The sequence below is a fragment of the Lutjanus erythropterus genome, chromosome 12 (genome assembly GCF_056507025.1).
Source record: "Lutjanus erythropterus isolate fLutEry1 chromosome 12, fLutEry1.hap2, whole genome shotgun sequence".
NCBI lineage: Eukaryota > Metazoa > Chordata > Actinopteri > Lutjaniformes > Lutjanidae > Lutjanus > Lutjanus erythropterus.
Window position 1 is genome coordinate 16,787,055 of NC_139328.1, and position 17,946 is coordinate 16,805,000.

Genomic DNA, 17,946 nt, shown 5'->3' on the forward strand with positions numbered 1-17,946 from the left:
TTTTAATGTTTTCCAAAAAAAAAATTGGTAACCAGAGCAAAGAGGATAAAGTGGTATCAATCTTCTCATGTAACTCTCTTCAAGAAATCAAATTAAGTGCATTTACCCAAATGTCAAACTGTTCATTTAAAGATGAGGTGTGTGTTTATCAGCAGTCAAATTACCTTATAACCAAAGTAATAAACCTCCAGCTGCTTGTTCATTTACATTTCTCGACTGCACAGAAGGAGCTGCAAGAGCATGGAGCAGTGGTGCCACCTAGTGTCTGAATGTGGTGTCAATGGAACCAATAAACTGACACAAAACAACACAAAAAAATGCACTAAAATGTCTCATCTGTGATGTCTGTCATGGACTGAGAGGTGCCAACAAATAAGTATCAGTATGTGTAATCAATAATGATCAAGACAGTAGATAATCTCTTTTTTATATATTGTTTCTTGTGTTGCTTTCTGCACAGTGGCTTTACATGTTTGTTGTATAGTTTCTATCAGTGTTATATTCAGTGAGAGGGAGGCGTGCATTGTTTACAATAACTTCTCTGCACTCTTTTCTGTCTCATCGCAGAGACTTTAAGAAAATGACCAACCAGAAAATGTTTACACTGATTTTGTAGCAATTCAGAGATTTCTTATTATTGTCATTGAACAGTGTATATAGACTGTATAAAAATGCACCTGTCTTTTATATCTAAATAAAAAATCTGTTTGTATATGTTTGCGTTTGTGAGTTCTGATGCTTTATTGATATTAATATTAATATTACCAATAATAATAATAATAATAAGGAGAAGAAGAAGAATGTGTGTCTGGATTTTATTATTTCTCATTACAAATATGTGAAAATGTAGTGTTAGAGTGAGAGGTTCATGAAACTAAGAGATAAATTGCGTCCTGTATTGACTCTGTAAGGGACAGTTCATTTTATTTTCTAATACAGGACATTCTTGTATCATACAGAGCAGGTGGCAACCCTGTCTGTATTTCTGATTATTTTGCTGCACTCAGGACACTTCTATCAACCTAAAATGTTGGTATTTGACATCCTGGGAATTAGATTCAACAATAAAACATCTTTCTCGTGCATTTACAGCTTAGACAAATCCTACTAATTTCTGCCTTAAAGTAAAAGTAGAGGCAAGTATTATTATATCAGCAAGATGTAAAGCAAAAGTACTCATTCTGCAGTAAAATGGTTTTTGTGCTAATCTACATCAGCTGTTTGCTGAGTGTCTTTGACAGGTCCTTCAGCATCATCTTTTAACCATCTCCAGAATTAGTTTTTTCTTCCCAGCACTTAAGTAAATGCTGGGAAACTTTCCCTAACCCAACGTTCAAATATTTAATTGTTTATTATTATTACTGAGCACATAACAAATATAAACAAGGCACAGTTTCAGATTGCAAGAACAAAACCAAAAACAGAAACAGAAATGAAATATAAAATTCATACATGCATTCATACATAAACACAACTAGAGCAGATTAATTACAGGGCTTAAATTAACTCAAATCTAGTAATGAAAACATCTTAGAGCTTTGTTGTCACATCTTCAAACACTGTGGAGAGTTTTGTGAGGGAGTGAGTTCAGCCACCAGGGGGCGCTCAGTGGTCACAGCGCTGCAGCAGCTCAACTTCACACCAAACTCTGCGAGGTTCAAATCTGTCAGATAAACGCACTTTAAATGAACAGTGTGTGAGAATAAATATTCTTAACACCCTCCCACAGGCGCACACACACGCACACGAAGTGGAAGCAGTATTTCCACATTCCGCTCGGCGGGAGACACACCCTCCTGTGATCCGGAGGAGGAGAGCTTCAGCCCGGGCAGGCGAGCAGCTGATAGGATGCAGAGAGGAGAGAGAGAGAGACGCCGCTGCGGTCGCTGCGGGTGATGTTTGAATCCTCAATCAAAGCTTGACGAGCTTCTGACAGAGACAAGCGGGGCTGCAGCAGACATGTCCCTCACAGGTAAGACAGCGCATTATCACACGTTTACCTCAGACAGGTGTGTATTTCAGATGTTTTCTGGATGCTTTTGCATTTTTGTTAGAACTTAAATCACAGAGTCAGGTATGACGTGTTATACCTAGAGATGGTGTCATTATGGTGTGTTTTGTGCAGATCCTGCAACATTGAGGTCATGGGGCCCACGACCCCTTACTGCACCCCGCTCCCTTCAGAAAATTTGACCAGACACCAAAAAAGTTCTTAAAATCAAGCTATTATTTGTGTTTTTGTACATTTTATTAATTAAGTCAACGGTTAGATTATGTTCTGTAGAATTTATTTACCAACATGCTGTTTGAAAGACCTCCCCACATGAACAAAATCCTGAATCCTGAATTATTTTTATTTTCTTATACTCTAAATTAGTAGCCAACATTTTAATATTAAGGCTGGCTTACACCAAAAAGTTTTTTTTTCTGCTGGAAAACAAAAAACAAAAACCTGATTACATCATAGTTTACATGGAAATTATGTTGCACCAAGCTTTTAAACTAAATTAATGGAGATTAAAGTTAAAGCTCTCTCTCTCTCGCTTTTTTTTTTAAAAAAATCTTACTTTACTGTTGTTCCTTTTTGTTATCTATTATTAGGCCTAACATTTGCCCAACAAGTTTTTCTTTTTAGGTTGCATTGTTGCTAACAATGTAACATTTTGTTAACTTTTTAGCAAGCTAGCAAACAGTATGACATGTTAATCTTTTAGATAGCTAGCCAACAGTGTACATTTAGTTAACTTTTTTTTAGGCTGGATGATATGGTTTTAAAAAAAGTCATATTGAGATTGTTTTGAATGAGATTATGATTGCCATGTGTGATACAATTAATGGGAATTACTGTATTATTTTGCATATATCATTTTTACTGAAAAACAAACTATTCAAATTGTGATTATGTGATATTTATTGGGGTCTATGCATGTTTTCTTACATCTATAAAAAGTATATTTTTAGGCCAGGGCATCTCTACAGCACTACAGTACCTCATTATAATGCTGTTTTCTCACATGTTTTTCCATTTAAAAAAACTGCATTTTGTTTCTGGTTCTGTGATTTGGATATTGCACAATGAAATACTGAGATTTCAGTAATATTGTGATTAATTGTGCAGCTCTAGTGTAAATAAATAAACTTATATTTACTAAACAGATAGGGTGCACTGCTTAATTTTAAATCTGGATTTGCTCATTTTAAATCTAGTTTTGCTAAAACCTGATTCAGAAGTAATCTGATTAATTTAATCTTTGTTGGTTCCACCCAGTCTAAGTATAAAGAAAAAGAGAATCAGCTTTTTTAAAAAAAAAAAAAAAAAAAAAAAACTAACAAAACTTTCATTTGTTGGACATGAAAAATTCCCAGAAAATTCCCCTCTGTGTCCTCAGTGGTACTGCAGCTGCAGGCCTGGTATAATGTCCGCATGTTTTATGATGAAGGTTGTATGAAAGGAGAATGGAGACCGTTATTTCAGAGGAAGCTCTGCTGCCAGAGAGGATATAGCAACTCACATTGTTAGTGAGTGAGATCATCCACGTTCTCCAGATTTAAACCTTGCTCCTCTGGCCGGGCACTCACACCCAGAGAGGAGACGATCCATGAACAACTTTCTGTTAGGATTAAGGGCCTGGTTCACTCTCACTGTTCTGCCTCTCAGGCTCTGCAAAGGTCAGCCGGCGTCTCTTCTGGTTTTGTGTGTAATTTCAACACCTAAAGATCAACTCGTCTGTCAATATTTAGAGTGAGTGCTTACCTGACACAAATCTGCAGACACATCAGCAGTGAGTCAACTCTAACCTTTAGACCGTGTTATCAGACTGAGACGGGAGTTTGACTCTTGGGGTATTAAGTTATCTTAACCGCTGAATGCATGGAATTAGCAACATGCGCAAAAGTCTTACTCCAGCCTAAGTTTGCTCATACAGAGGGGTGAAGATTTGGACCAAGGCATCCAAATTTAAGCAAATTATTATCTACATGCAGCTACACAAACCCACCTTTTCCTCTTCAGCCTCTGAATATATCACCTGTTGATAACTATCAGAATGAACAAAAGCTTTTTACAGTGCAGTGCAGCATGCAAATAATTACAGAGTTAAAGGATATGTGCACAGTGACATGACATGAGATCAGTTCACATGGTAGAAGAAATACTTTGCTCCCTTATCTGAAAAATTCTTTGTTTTTATCAGGCATTCAACAATATTAATCTCCTTCCAAGTATTAGGTTATTGTTAAGGGTGCTTTATAAATACAGCACATTTCACCCAATATGACCTCACTGAAGAACAAACATGGCCTTTCTTTCTCAGTTTTCTGCAGAAGTCATACATAAATCACTATCGTATAATGAAGTTCCTGTACAGAAATAAACCAAACAGCGTGTTTATGAAATTAATTAAATGATTCGAATATATGTTTTTGGGGCATGAAGTGAGCTGCCTGTTAAATGCTAACGAAATAAAGGGTAATGACTGAGTGTGTCTGAACAACCAGCAGGAGACTCAACATTTTAAGTGGCATTGCATAAAGTGCATAAAATGCTTTTTTTTTTTTCGAGATATCTTGTGCAGTCAATCAAGGTATTCAGAAAACAGCTCGGGCTTCAGTCTTTTCTTAAAGACTAAGAGGGACTGCTGATCGAACAGAGTTTGGTAGCTCGCTCCACCATCGGGGAGCCAAAAAATGGAAGAGTCTCGCTAGCATTTTTGGGCCCTGTTGTGTTAATTGAATCAGGCGTCTTTGGAGCGTAGTGAGACCTGAATGAGGGAGTTCAGGTAGGCGGGAGCTGTTTTAGTTACTGTTTTCTAGCAAGTGTCAGGGTTTTGAATTTTGAATTTGATGCGGGCAGTGACTGGACACAACTGATAGGTCAAAACCAGCCGACCAGTCAATAAAACCAGCCACAAAACCTGTGCTAGAACTCAAAATATGCCCCTGCCAAACCTTATACACTGCTTTCCGAGTCCGACAGAATTGCTATCATCGGCAAATGTATTGTAACATCTTCAAAGTAACACCATAAGTGGTTAGTGTTTTAACATTTGCCATGTTAATCAATTCGTGCATATCATCTTCAAATGTAAGGATACGTCAGTGTCGTGTTCACAGATTATTTCTGCTGTCCCACATGGCCAAAAAATCAGTTACTGCAGGTTTAAGGAACACATTTTACACAAGGAAGCCTTACACTGGCATGACAGCGTATTCCCTTTAAAGTACATTTTAATACTATTAACCAGTTTAGCCCCTTTGTATTAAAATGCAATGTGGTGTTATTCAGATTGTTGTATGGATTGTGTTTACACCCACCTAAGAGCTGAACACAACGCAAGTCAGACAACCTCCCCCTTTTTTAATTCAAACTGTCACTTTTCACCACCCACTAGTGGACATTAAACATTTAACTGAAGCTAATGAGGTGCAGAAAGTTGAAACAGGTCCACAGCATTCAGCAGGAAGTTTAGAGTTAACCTTTCGCTCAGGTTTTAAATTACTGGCTGATTTGTTTTGTCTGTGTGCTAATAGATGGTGGAGATCAAAAACTCCCATCCATAACAGTTTGTTCTGATGTTAATCTATGAGATCCTTGTTTCATGTCATCATCACTGTAGTGGACCGTGACATTAGATTTCCTCTGCTCCGTACTTTGTTCAGCTGTGGCAGCTATTGTTGCTCATGCTAACCACCCAGGTCCTCTCACATTTATGTCCAACACACTGATTTCCTGCTGACGCACATTTTTAAATATGAGAATTAACAAATCTGAGATTATTGTTTGGGACAATGTTACAAGGCAGTCTGACTAAATATGGGTAACATAAACAGTCTTCTTCATAGCTGCAATACACTTCTAGAAATAAGAGTTCCAAAAGGACTGAGGTTCTTCTCAGAACCATTTGCTTGTGAAGAACACTTTTTTGAGGGAAGGGTTTGTCAAGGGTTCTTTATGGTACTAAGGGTTTCATTAAGAACCCTTTCATCTGAAGAACCCTCTGAAGAAGAAAGAGTTCTTAAAGGACTGTTGAACTCCTTCGAGGGTCCGTCAAGAGTTCTTTGCGGCGTAATAGTAGAGCGGGTTCTAGATGAAACCCTTGACATATAAAAGAGTTCTTGGTAGAGCCTCCTGAGTGGGTTCTTGTTAGCACCTTTAGAAAGTGGAAAGGGTCTGATCAGAATCCCCAAAGAGGGTCCTGCATGGAACCATTACACCATTGAAGGGTTCTTTATAGAATCTCTCAGAGGGGGGTGTGAGTGGAAACCCTCACAGATAGTTCTAGGTATCAGCCTTTATGTTGGGTTTTAGGTAGAACTCTCTGAAAGAGCTCCAAGTGAGACCTTTATAAACGGTAATACCAGAAACCAAAAAGGGTTCCGCTATGGGGACAAGCCGAAGAACCCTTTATGGTTCTAATTAGCAGCTTTATTTCTAAGAGTGTATCTCATCCTTCCATACTCTGTCAAACAGTCCGCGCTCTTCTCTTCACATGTTGGATATATTAGATCATCTGTACGAGCAACAAAGGGTCAGCTTGAGGCAGAGCTTCTTTCCTTTGACACACTTCCTGCATTTGTTTGAGAGACTTACAGCTCTGCAGATATTTTAAGTCAAGGCTGAAAATTCATGTGCACTATTTTTATTTCCACATGATTGGGTCCAGACTTTCGAATCCGCCCAGTCCATCGAGTCAACTGATTCTCTGATCATGGAAATTCAGTGTAACAAGCTTTCAATTCAGTCTGTTATCATGAAATATTTCCATGATTATGGTTCTAGCAGTTTTTTTTCTGGTTCTGCCCAGTCCTGTTCAGCCCATATACTTGGGAATGGGATGGATTAAGTCATAGTTTTAGAAAAATATTGACAAACCTGTTTTATTGACTGCTCTATTTTACAGTGACTGATGACTTCTCTCTCCTCATAACTGACTGGTCAGGGCTACAAATCATCAACAACTGCTAGGCTAAAAAACAGACTTGATTAGTCTGTTGCAGGCTAAATTTTGGCCTTTGTTGACATTCAGAGAAAAGTTTCATTTCATCTTAAAGTGGAGCATCTGCAGATTAATTCCATGCCAGATGATCCACTAAAAGTTAGACACCATACAAGATGAACAAATGCCAATTTATTAGATTTGCTGCCATCTCCAATATGCCTCTGTGCAGTCGTCATACTTGAATGTTTAAGGTCTGCTAGTAAACAAATGCAGACTTTACTACATTGACTGTTGAATTTTATGATTTATGGTTTGTTATGAACCTGAGAAATTGAGCAGTTACTGAGGGGAATCTAATCAGCTCTACACCAAAACATTAACTTTATGAATACACACAACTTCCACTGGGACCTTCAGGCTGCAATAAATAAGAAAACTAATGCTATACAAAAAACTTTAATAATAATAAATGTCACAGTTCTGCTGGCCCTGCTCTCCTTCACCCAGTACTTTTCCACTCATCCCACCTCTGCTCACCCCACCTGTCGGCCACGCCCACCTCATCAGTCCAGCTCCACTCACCTGGTCTCGCAGCTGCAGCTCATCACCAATCAAGCCAGTATTTAAACTCCTGCTCCCTCAGTCACTCACTGCCAGATTGTTCTTTGCCACTCATGCAACACTCTGTTCCAGACTGATTTTCCTATTGCCAACCCTGCCTGCGTCTGACCTACCTGTCTTGTCTGATTCCTGGTAAACACATCGGCTTTCCGTCCCCGATTACGAGATCTGCTTTGGTGGCCTTGGTTTCAGTTTGTCTGTGGCTGCCTGGCATTTCTGTCCAACAACGTCGCTACAGTGCGAGTGTTCCTGTCTGCTTACCTGCCATACAAGCCTATGTCTGTGCACCCTGTGAGTACTTACCTTCTGGCTTCTTGATCCTCTGGCGGGCCTCGACCAACCCTCCTCCTATCTCCTGCTGATTTGTTTGCTTTGGCTGTTCGCTTACCAGGTCCCGGATCCTCCGCCTCTTCGACTACGTCTCTTGCCTGCTCCTTTCTGGTACCGTGGCCTATACTTGAACTGAAACGTGTTTGTGTTTGAGCATACGCCATTGCCCACTCATCTGCTTCCTGGTTTGATTCGGCCTGCCAAACGAACCATATAACCAGTGACTCTGACGAGATTCATTGTATGTGTCGAACTGTATTGTGTGCTGCCTTACCTGCCTAGCTATGTATTAGCTGTGAGTGTGTCCAACTGTTACTGGTGTCCTGTGTGCTGCAATTGGATCCTACCTGTAACTGTTACAATTCTGTTTTATTGTTTCTATATTATGTTAAATATAATTATACTATGATGCATGAGTTAATAGAGAAGTGAGATGATACGTTTTACTTCTACCTGCTCCTTTTGGGACACTGTTACTGTTGTGTTTTCTATTTTTTGTTTGAAATAGTCATTCATAATGAAATGATAACAAAAAGCGACAGTAGTCACAACAGTAAGGCGGTACATGTACAAATCTCAGCTGGTTGCATTTGGCAGCTGTGATGATGTTGCAGTAGGTGCTTCACTATCTGCCTGGTGGAGATCTTCTAGTTAGTTGTGATTCTTTCTTTCTTTGTGATTAAGAGGTCCAGATAGTCACCGTATGCTCCAGCTGACAGCGGTGGTCCTGTTTAAACCCTCCACTGGTGATGAATTGGCCCTGTTGTTGGGGAGTTAGCACATTCCTGCCTCCTAACTGTAGAGCAGCTTTCGGCTCTATTGTGGTGGACCGTGAGGAAATCTGATGTCACGACCAAACACACTCCCTCTCTGTCTGTCTCTTCCTGCCTGCTTCACATGTAACTCTTTTGGAAAAAAACAGGCCTTTATGTTTATGTTGACCACATGTGCTTTTATGTTCAGGCAGCGTCACCAAGTATACAGGAGTTTTTTGGAAGTGACCAGCAATTAGTGTTTTTATGCCTCCAAGAGGGTTTCCCAGCTGCTGTCATGTCACAGCCTCCCTACTAGACACACGGTAGGAATGAAACCTGAGATTAAAATAGTCACAGAGGGGTAATTTCTACTACATGAAATTACAGTGAAATTAAACTGTTGGATTATTTTAAGGACCTTCTCCAACCTTGTCAAGGTCATTTATGTTGTTTTCTAACATGTTTTGATGTTTTCTGCTTTTTTTTGTCTTGCGTGTTTGTTCCTGTTAACATGAACCTAGAAGATGTCACTCAGTAGAGTACAGACCTGTGCCAGGCAACAGATGGTGAAGTACCTACTGCAGTGTCACCACAACTGCCAGATGCAGCCAGCAAACATTTAAATAACATATAAATCTACATTTGGAAAAATCCACAAAAGCTTAATTCATTGGTATAAATATAGACAATGTGGCAGTGCATACTTTTGTTTTTTTGGTAAAACACGTGTCTAGGAATCTATAAGAAAACTATATGCCTATTCTACATAAATTATAAATAAGCTATAAATAAGCTATAAAAATTAGGGGGGCATTTTTTCATAAACAGATATGCAGTGATGCTTTCTGGGTAATATGTATGTTGATGTTATTTTCATCTCCAGTGTCAAGTCTCTATGTGATCATTTGACAAAATGATATATAAATGCTAGCTACTTTAGATGCAGAATTTGTGAAGACTGACATTAAAGCTGCCATCAGTGGTGGGTGTTCTAGAGCACGCCATAATAGCTTCCACTGGAGCCCATCATCACTATCTTGCGCCACTGTTCTGGTTGCTTTGGAGAGAGCAATACTTGGCTCATATAATGATGGTTTCCCATTGGAAAAGGCTGTCTGAAGTGGTGAAAATATTCCAAATTTAGTGTATACTTAAACTGACACTGGTTTTAGTGGCTAAAATACCTTTTGTTGTTGATCCTGTCCACAGTACATCACTTAGCTTCCATACTGGTACTCCTCTCTCGTCTTGCCAGAGTGCCAGCCACCATATTGTGGGTAATACGCTGTAGATAAGTACCTCATACAATCACACGTCAAATAATCAGAACTATTCCTTTTATTCAGCCAAGTTCAAATTTATTTGTAAATCACAATCACATACTGAAGCAGTTAAAAGAGCTTTATAGAGTAATAAAACAATACATCACATGCACCAAAGACAAAGAAAAAAGTAAAGTGTAGATGTTGAGTGTAGATTTGTGGAGGTTTACAGTCTAAGTTACCCAGACAACCTGCTTTTGTTGAACTAGACTCCAGCTTTACCTTCGAGTCATGTTTGTATAACTCCCATCTGCCAATTAATGGCACAGCCTTCTCGCGAACCTCATAATAGCATCTGTTTCCTCTCCAACAGCCAAACACTGGACTCCTGATCCCTAGTGACCTGTGTCACCATGCCAACTCCCACGATCCTCACAGCAACCAGGAGTCCTCAGAGAAGCTGCTAGGTTTACAAGCACATTTACATCTGTGTGACCAAGACACCAGGAGGCAGGTAGGGCTGAGTGAGGAAGAGGCAGGGGACACCTTTGCAACAAAATGTCATGATTAAATCACATTTCCTGTGTTTTATATTCTGTTTCAGAGATGTTTTTTCTGCTGATGTTCATGCTGCTGGTGAGGACGGGACTTGTGGGTGGATGTGTGTGTCCAGCAGCCACCATTTTGTCCCAGTTTCCCTCTGAGGTTCCTGCTGACGTCTGCTGCTTGAACTACTCCGGCTCTGCTTTCAGTCACGTGCACTGGTCTGTGTTTACCAACGGGACAAACATAGAGACACTGGATCTCTCCTTCTGTAATATCACTTCTGTTGATATGACAGGCACAGAGGTCTCCACACTGCAGAAAGTTTACTTAGCTCACAATAGGCTGACAGTGCTGCCAAGGGAGTTTCTGGCCGGCCAGCCCAGCCTGACAGAGGTGGACCTGAGCGGGAACCTTCTACAGGAGCTTCCTGAGGGTTTTCTCCTGGACTCAGATAGCCTCCAGAAGTTGTACCTGCAGGGAAACCAGCTCCGCTTCCTGCCAGGCTCTGTGCTACTGAAGCACAGGCTACACAGGTTGGAGCTGGACGGGAACCCCTGGGACTGCTCCTGTTTGTTACTGGAAGGACTGGAGGAAGGTGGGAAGATTAACAGGACCACTAAGCTGCAGGATCTGGTGGGGAACTTGACCTGCATCTCTCCTAGGCACCTCGCCGGCAGGACTGTGCTGTCGTTGAGGCTGAGTGACGTGTGCCGCCCCGCTGGCCTCACAGCACTCTTCATTGTCCTCCCTCTTATCATCCTCTCCGCCTTGGTGCTCTGCTGGTGCTGTGGGAGGAAGAGGAAGGAGACGCCTGTGAGCACCTCGAAAAAGAGAGCATCCAGCTCCAGCAGCAGCAACGGCCAGAAGCATCGCAAGAAGCAGCAGCCTGCAACCGCAGAGCAGGGTAAAACAGGACACTGCACCAATGAGGGGATCCTGAAGAACCAGCTTCTGCTACGACCAGCATCCACCCTCCTGGGCAGCACCAGGGACATCTATGAAGAGGTGGAGATAAAGCTTGGTTCAGTGGAGTCTATTCCTCGAGTCTCCTCACGCTGTTCCAGCTCCACGGAGGGGAGGCAGGGCTCCCAGGAGCCTGACGGGGCCATCAAGACGGAGCTGGACACGGTCAGTGTGACAGAGGTGATGAAAGACTCAGCTGACAGGGAAAAGGCTTACCTGACCCAGTCCACTGAATACTACAGCCTGGTGCCAGGTATCGAACTGGAGGACTCAGACCACGGAGAGTATGAGAACGTCAACCTCTCGTGACACCATCTTAAAGGAATTGTTCACCATTTTGGGAAACATACTTCGTTTTCTTGACAAAAATTAGATGAGAAGATCTGCACCACTTGTGTATGTTTTAAAAGCTCTCAAAACTACTCTTAATTAAGAGGATTAGCTGAGTTTTTGACTGTTAAACCAGGGGTTCCCAAACTTTTCATGTCAAGACCCCCACAATAGATCCTCAGTAGACCACTGACCCCCAATTTCTTGACTTTTCATCCCAAAATTGATTTATATATTTTCCCTTTGGTCTGTAGTGCTATTTATCCATCTATACTGTTTTGATGTGAGTTGCAGAGTTTTGGATATATCAGCCATAGAGACATCTAACTTGGGACTAGATGGCACTTGTGGTGCTCAAAGCACCAAAAAAATGTTGAAAAACAGCACTGTCTCTTTCCAGAAATCATGACCCGGTTACTCAAGATCATCCACAGGCTTTGCAGTGAGCAGTTTCATGTACGAACTATGTTCTTTCTGTAGTAGAATCTACCAGAACTACTTAGAGAGCAGATATCTATATGGCTGATATCTCCAGCACTCTGAAACACATACCAAAAAAATCTAGATAGATAAATAGCACTGTAGGCCAGGGGAAAATATGTTTTTTTTTATTTTGTGGTGAACTGTCCCTTTAGGGAATCCCTTCTGGGTATTTTTTATTTTTTGATAGATATTTTAAGATAGCAAAGACTTCATCATCAATCAGTGATCAAACAAAAATCACTATTAATTACAATCTATCAAGACAGCCAATCGTTTTTCTCCTCCTGTTGTTCCAACTTCCAAAAAATGTTATAAAAGTTATAATATTCTATCACTACTTTTGCTTGAGACCCCTACAATCCACTCAAGGATCCATGTTGGTCCCCAGACCCCTGATTGACAACCACTGTGTCAAATAACACTTTAATTGTTGCTTATTTAGTCATGAATGTTAAATAGTATGGAGATACCTCAGCTGTGAAACAAAGTTTTCAAGGGCTTTATTAGTGTAGTTCAAGTCTAGTCCTGGGGACAGTTAGCTTAGCTTAGCATAAAGACTGGAAGCAGGGGTAAACAGTTAGCGTGACTGTCCAAAGTAAAAAAAAATATGCCTATTATCAGAGATAGCTGAGATAAAATTGTTATTGTTCATCAATAAAAAGCTACAAGTATGCAGATGGAGCCAGAGGCAGTTAGCCCAGTGTAGCTATCTTACATCAAATCCATCTTCTCATCTAACTTTATCAAAATAAACTTGCGAAGCATATTTCTCAAAATGTCAAATTATTCCTTTAAATGCACTAAAGAAAGACAACGTAAGTGAGTGTGTGTGTTATCTACTGACACAGACACAGCCTGGTCCGACCACTGTGCTATCACAATGTAAGAGGAAGTGATTTAATCCGGAGCTTTTCCTGTGGGACCTGAGGAACGCAGTGACGGTCTGAAAGGGAGGCCCCCTTTTTTTCACTCTGGAAAAAAATAGCAATTTTAAAGACACAAAGACATTTATTCTATTTAATGTTGCACTCCATGCAAATGCACTCTTCTTATTGTTTTCACATCCATGACAAAGAACAGGACACGTTTTTTTAATCGCTGTGCTGACTTAGGTGGAGCAAACCTTTTATTTGTACTTTCCTTTACCTCACTGAAATGTAATTGTTAAATGCATTCCAGTTTGACTTTGACATACTGCATACAGGATGTTCTGGATCAAACTCCTTCACCTCAAGCTGCACATCCAGAAATGTAGGTGCTGAACAATGACTAATCCCTTTGCAATGCTCACAGTTAATTTGATGCGAAATGTGGAATGTAAAGCTTAGACGAGAAGTCTAAATTTATATATGTCATTGTTAAGCAAGGATAGAAGGACAAATGCTTGCTCATGCTTAACGTCACAAGGTAAAATGTGCATATAAGTTGGAAAATGCCAGGGCGGTCAGATCTTAATGCTGGTTTAAGATAAAAATCTTTGTAGTGCCGGTTCAGTAAACTGAGATGCAGAGGGTTTCTGTGAAGTGGTGCTACAACATAATGACACTGGGGAGGACACCTACACAAAAGCCAACACTGAACATCAGGGTCATCGTGGAGGTGCAGGATGCAGACACTCAATTGTTATCTAAAAACAGACGTCTCACTCTCACACATGCTGGCTTTGAATGCTAATTGGTTTGTGTTCAGTGAGAGAGACATAGAGAGAGAGAGAGAGAGAGAGAGAGAGAGAGGGTGCAGCTGAGGGTGTGGAACTTCCTGGAATAAAAAAAAAACGGAGGTGTATTTTCCAGACGGGTTTTCACATACTTTCCATCAAAGCTTTATTTATTGCCATTGTAGAGGTTTACTACATTCAAAATGTCAAATTTCCGTAGGTCAAAATACAAAAAGACAAATGAGTGAATGTTGCGTTTTGTAATTTTGTAGAGTTTCTGCGAAGAAAATAACAAATTTAATTGTAAACAGGACTGGTGTTACCGGTCACTGAAGTCATGTCCTCTGCATTTCTTTTCTTCATTTAATTTTAGGCAGTGTGGCCAGCACTATGCTCTAATTAGCCACTTGATTATCAGTCTATTTCTCAGAAAAGACATTGCAATTTACAATGACAATAATGTTAGAAGATTATTCTTAGTGACTTTTTGGGTTGACTTGTCCAGGCATTGGTAGCCATAGATTTTGCTGGCTGAAATTCCATCACTGGCAGAATTTATCAGCTGTAGCTAGCTAGGTTAGCTAATTAAGCTAACAATAGCACCATTGTTTGGTTGAAAACACTCTCAGGCAGACTTTTTAATGTGTCAAACAGACGTTTTAATAAGAGAATCATGTATGAATATCATGAATATACATGTGTACATGTACACATGTATATGATTATGTATAATTTAATGTAAAATAGGGACTAAAGCTACAAAAATAGCAAAAAGTCAATGTTAGCTTTCCATACATGTTCATATTTTTAAACCATTTGTTTAAATTTTATGGTTACAAGAGAAAAGGCTCTTAGGATGTGAAGAAACTGATGTGTTTGGCAAACATAACATTACCATCTCGGGTAATGTTGCAGGGGTTTCAAGAGCAGCAACTTCCCCAAAACCATTTAAGTACACAACAGAGCTGCTAATGTTGTTAACACTAGCACTAAAGATGTGCTCCTTGGCCTTGGAAGTAATGTGTTAAGCTAGTAGTTGGACATGCTAATGATTGGAGTGTACATTTGAGCAGATAAACTATTTATCTTTGTTTTTTGTTTTGGAAAGGCTGAAAAAACTCGATACCAAGTATTCTCCTTGCAATCGCAGCGAAAATCTCAGTTTACAATTATAACAGTGGACAATTGTAGATTCTTGTGGATTTTTGAAACAGCGGGTTCCCAAAAGCAGGCTGCTAGTCAGCAACCGGCTGAATTACATCACCAGCATATTTTATCAGCATTAGCTAGTTAGGTTAGCTACTTAAACTAACAATAGCTGAATTACTTGGTTGAAAATGCTCTCTCAGGCTCACATTTTAAAATGAGAGTTGTGCGAAAGGAGTCTTGAGTATGCACTTACATGATGTCATGCAAAAAAGAGAATAAAGCTTCAAATGCTCCAGGCAAAAAGTCAACTTTAGCTTACATATGTGTTCATGTTTTTAACAGCATGTTTTCACTTTCACCGTTACAAGAGAAAGGCTTTTAGGATGAGGACAAACTGATGTGTTTGGCAACATACCTCAGGTAATGTTGTTGGGGTTGCTAGAGAGTTTCCCATGAACCAAGATCAGGGTAGAGCTGCTAACATAAGCTTGGACTGCAATAGCATCATGGACCAGCTACCACAACATTACAATGAATATTACGCAGTGGATGTATTTCGTTACTGTGGCCTTTTTTTAACATAATCTGTAACACCACAAGCTAATGTAGTTAACGCTAGTTAATGGTGCTCCATGTGTTCAGTTACATGACCTACTTATAGGCCAGCAAAAAATAAATAAATAACAATTTCATCATTTCTCTCTGAGAACTCCAATCCCAGCAGGAGGCTTAAGAAAAAACTTTGAAACAGCATTTCCTTCATGTTGAAGGTTGACGGTTAATTGAATTAATAAATAATGAAAATTCAAATAGCTCTAAAAGTTGAGAGACCTTGTTTTTGATTTTTGGTAAAAATTTGAAAGTGATGAGGCCTATGACCTCAGTATTTATAAAATCCGTACGGTCGTGACAGACCTTTTTCATGGCAGCCATATTGATATGAAATAGTACTTAACCCAGGTGTTACCAGTGGTACTAATGGTCCTGTTCCATAATCAGCAATCAGCAATTTCCAGTGAGCCGACATCCACAGCAGGAGCCCCCTGACACTGTTTGACCTGAATAGAACAAACCCTTAATCAGTATCATTAGTAACACCTGTGTTTACCCACTATTTTATGTCAAAAATGGCTTTTGTCAAAAAGGTCTATTGTGTAATCTGTTAGGTAAAATTAGGCCTTATGGAGTGTTTGATTGCTGTGTGTCTGATCACAAATGCTAAGAATTACTGCAGTAAAAGCTACTAAATAACATACAGTAGTATTAATAATCCTTTCCTGTTAATCTAAATGGGTATACTGGTATGATACTGAATAAAAGCACTGATTTTCATCATGTTTGTCCTGGCCAGAGGTGGGCAGTAACTAAGTACAAATATTTTGTTACGTACTAAGTAGATTTTTCAGGTATCTGTACTTTATTTGAGTATTTCTTTTTCTGACAACTTTTTACTTTTTCTCCTTATATTTTAACCCAAATATCTGTTCCTTCTAGTCCCTACATTTTCAAAACAGGCTTGTTACTAGTGTTACTATGCAAGATGAAAACAATGTCATCTAAATATACAGTATGTAACAAGACGAAAACAATGTAACAAGATGTAACAAGACACAACAAGATGAAAATGATAGAAAAGACATAACAGGAAGATAACAACGAAACAACATGAAAATAAGTAACAAGACACAACAAGGCAAAAATGTCATAAAAGGTGTAACGAAGAAAATGATGTGAAAGACATAACAAGGCAAAAGTTACATAAAAAATGTAACAAAATGCAAATAACATAAGACGTGACAAAAAACAACGTAAAAGATGTAGCAAGATGAAAACAATGTAGAAAGTGTAACAACGAAATCAACGTAACAAGACAAAAATGATGTAAGAAGACAAAAACAATGTATTAAGACATAACAATTACATAAAAGACAGATGAAAATGATGTAGCATGATGAAAACAAGATAAAAGACATAACAGGACGTAACAAGACAAAACAGACAAGGAAAGAGACTCAAAAAGGTGAGATTCAGTTAGCTTTGTATGGAAACAGCCGGTAGAAATGTTATTCTGAGGGCAACTTTTTACTTTAGAGCCTGAACATTTTCACTTTTACTTGATTGAAGAAGTTAAATCAGTTCCTCTGCTTTTACCAGAGTCTTTTTTATACAAGTATCTGTACTTCTGCTTGAGTAAAGAATGTGTCCTTCTGTCACCTCTGGTCCCGGCAGATGCACTATCATTTTTGTATGCAAAACATTTGAATATTGTTGAAAGAAAAATAAATGCATTTTCCAAGATTTCTGCCTCAGGATTGTATATAATGATAATGATGATGATGATGATGATGATGATAATGAGTAACACCACAAACAGGAAAGGGAAGAAAAAACATAAACTGTGTCATTGGCTCATTGCATCTTTGAGAACATGATCTTTTATGCGAGCTTTTTCTGTGGCCCCTCAGCTCTTTCTGCCCTGACAATGACCCAGGCCGGCCTCCGCTACCTGAAATCCTACTTTTCTTTTGAGCTCTAATTTCACTCACCGTGGGAAGTTGTAATTACCGCATTGGGTTACCCAAACGATCGGCACTGAGCTGCTCGCTCTGTCCTGTTCTCAGATGGTCTGAGCACCGACCAGTAGATCCAGTAGCTGAGGCCAGGAAATGACTGGGCAGAAACAGTTGTTGGAGTATCCATGCTAATCTGAGAGTGTATTTCATCTAGATTGACATCCCAAACCAACCACTGACTCTGGATTTACACAGGATGAAGACACAAAACATGACAGGGAAAAGTTCTTGTGAAGTAGTTTTAAATATATATTGTTATACCATATATAAGTGTAGAAATAAGTGAAGTGAATGTCACAGAGAACTAAATCAAAACATGACAGATAAATGAGAAATCTC

At 39.5% G+C, this 17,946-nt stretch overlaps 1 protein-coding gene across 1 annotated transcript; it reads left to right on the plus strand.

The window, feature by feature from the left end:
- Positions 1-1,839: 1,839 nt before the first annotated feature.
- LOC146317817 (uncharacterized) lies at positions 1,840-11,958 on the plus strand. Its single transcript, XM_084732749.1, has 3 exons — positions 1,840-1,972; positions 10,280-10,420; positions 10,511-11,958. The coding sequence occupies exon 3, from the start codon at positions 10,513-10,515 to the stop codon at positions 11,722-11,724; it is 1,212 nt and encodes a 403-aa protein (XP_084588875.1). The 5' UTR covers positions 1,840-1,972; positions 10,280-10,420; positions 10,511-10,512; the 3' UTR covers positions 11,725-11,958.
- Positions 11,959-17,946: the final 5,988 nt, after the last annotated feature.

Excerpts from the sequence above, each read along its gene's own strand:
- LOC146317817 (XM_084732749.1), top strand. The coding sequence starts at position 10,513 with ATGTTTTTTCTGCTGATGTTCATGCTGCTGGTGAGGACGGGACTTGTG.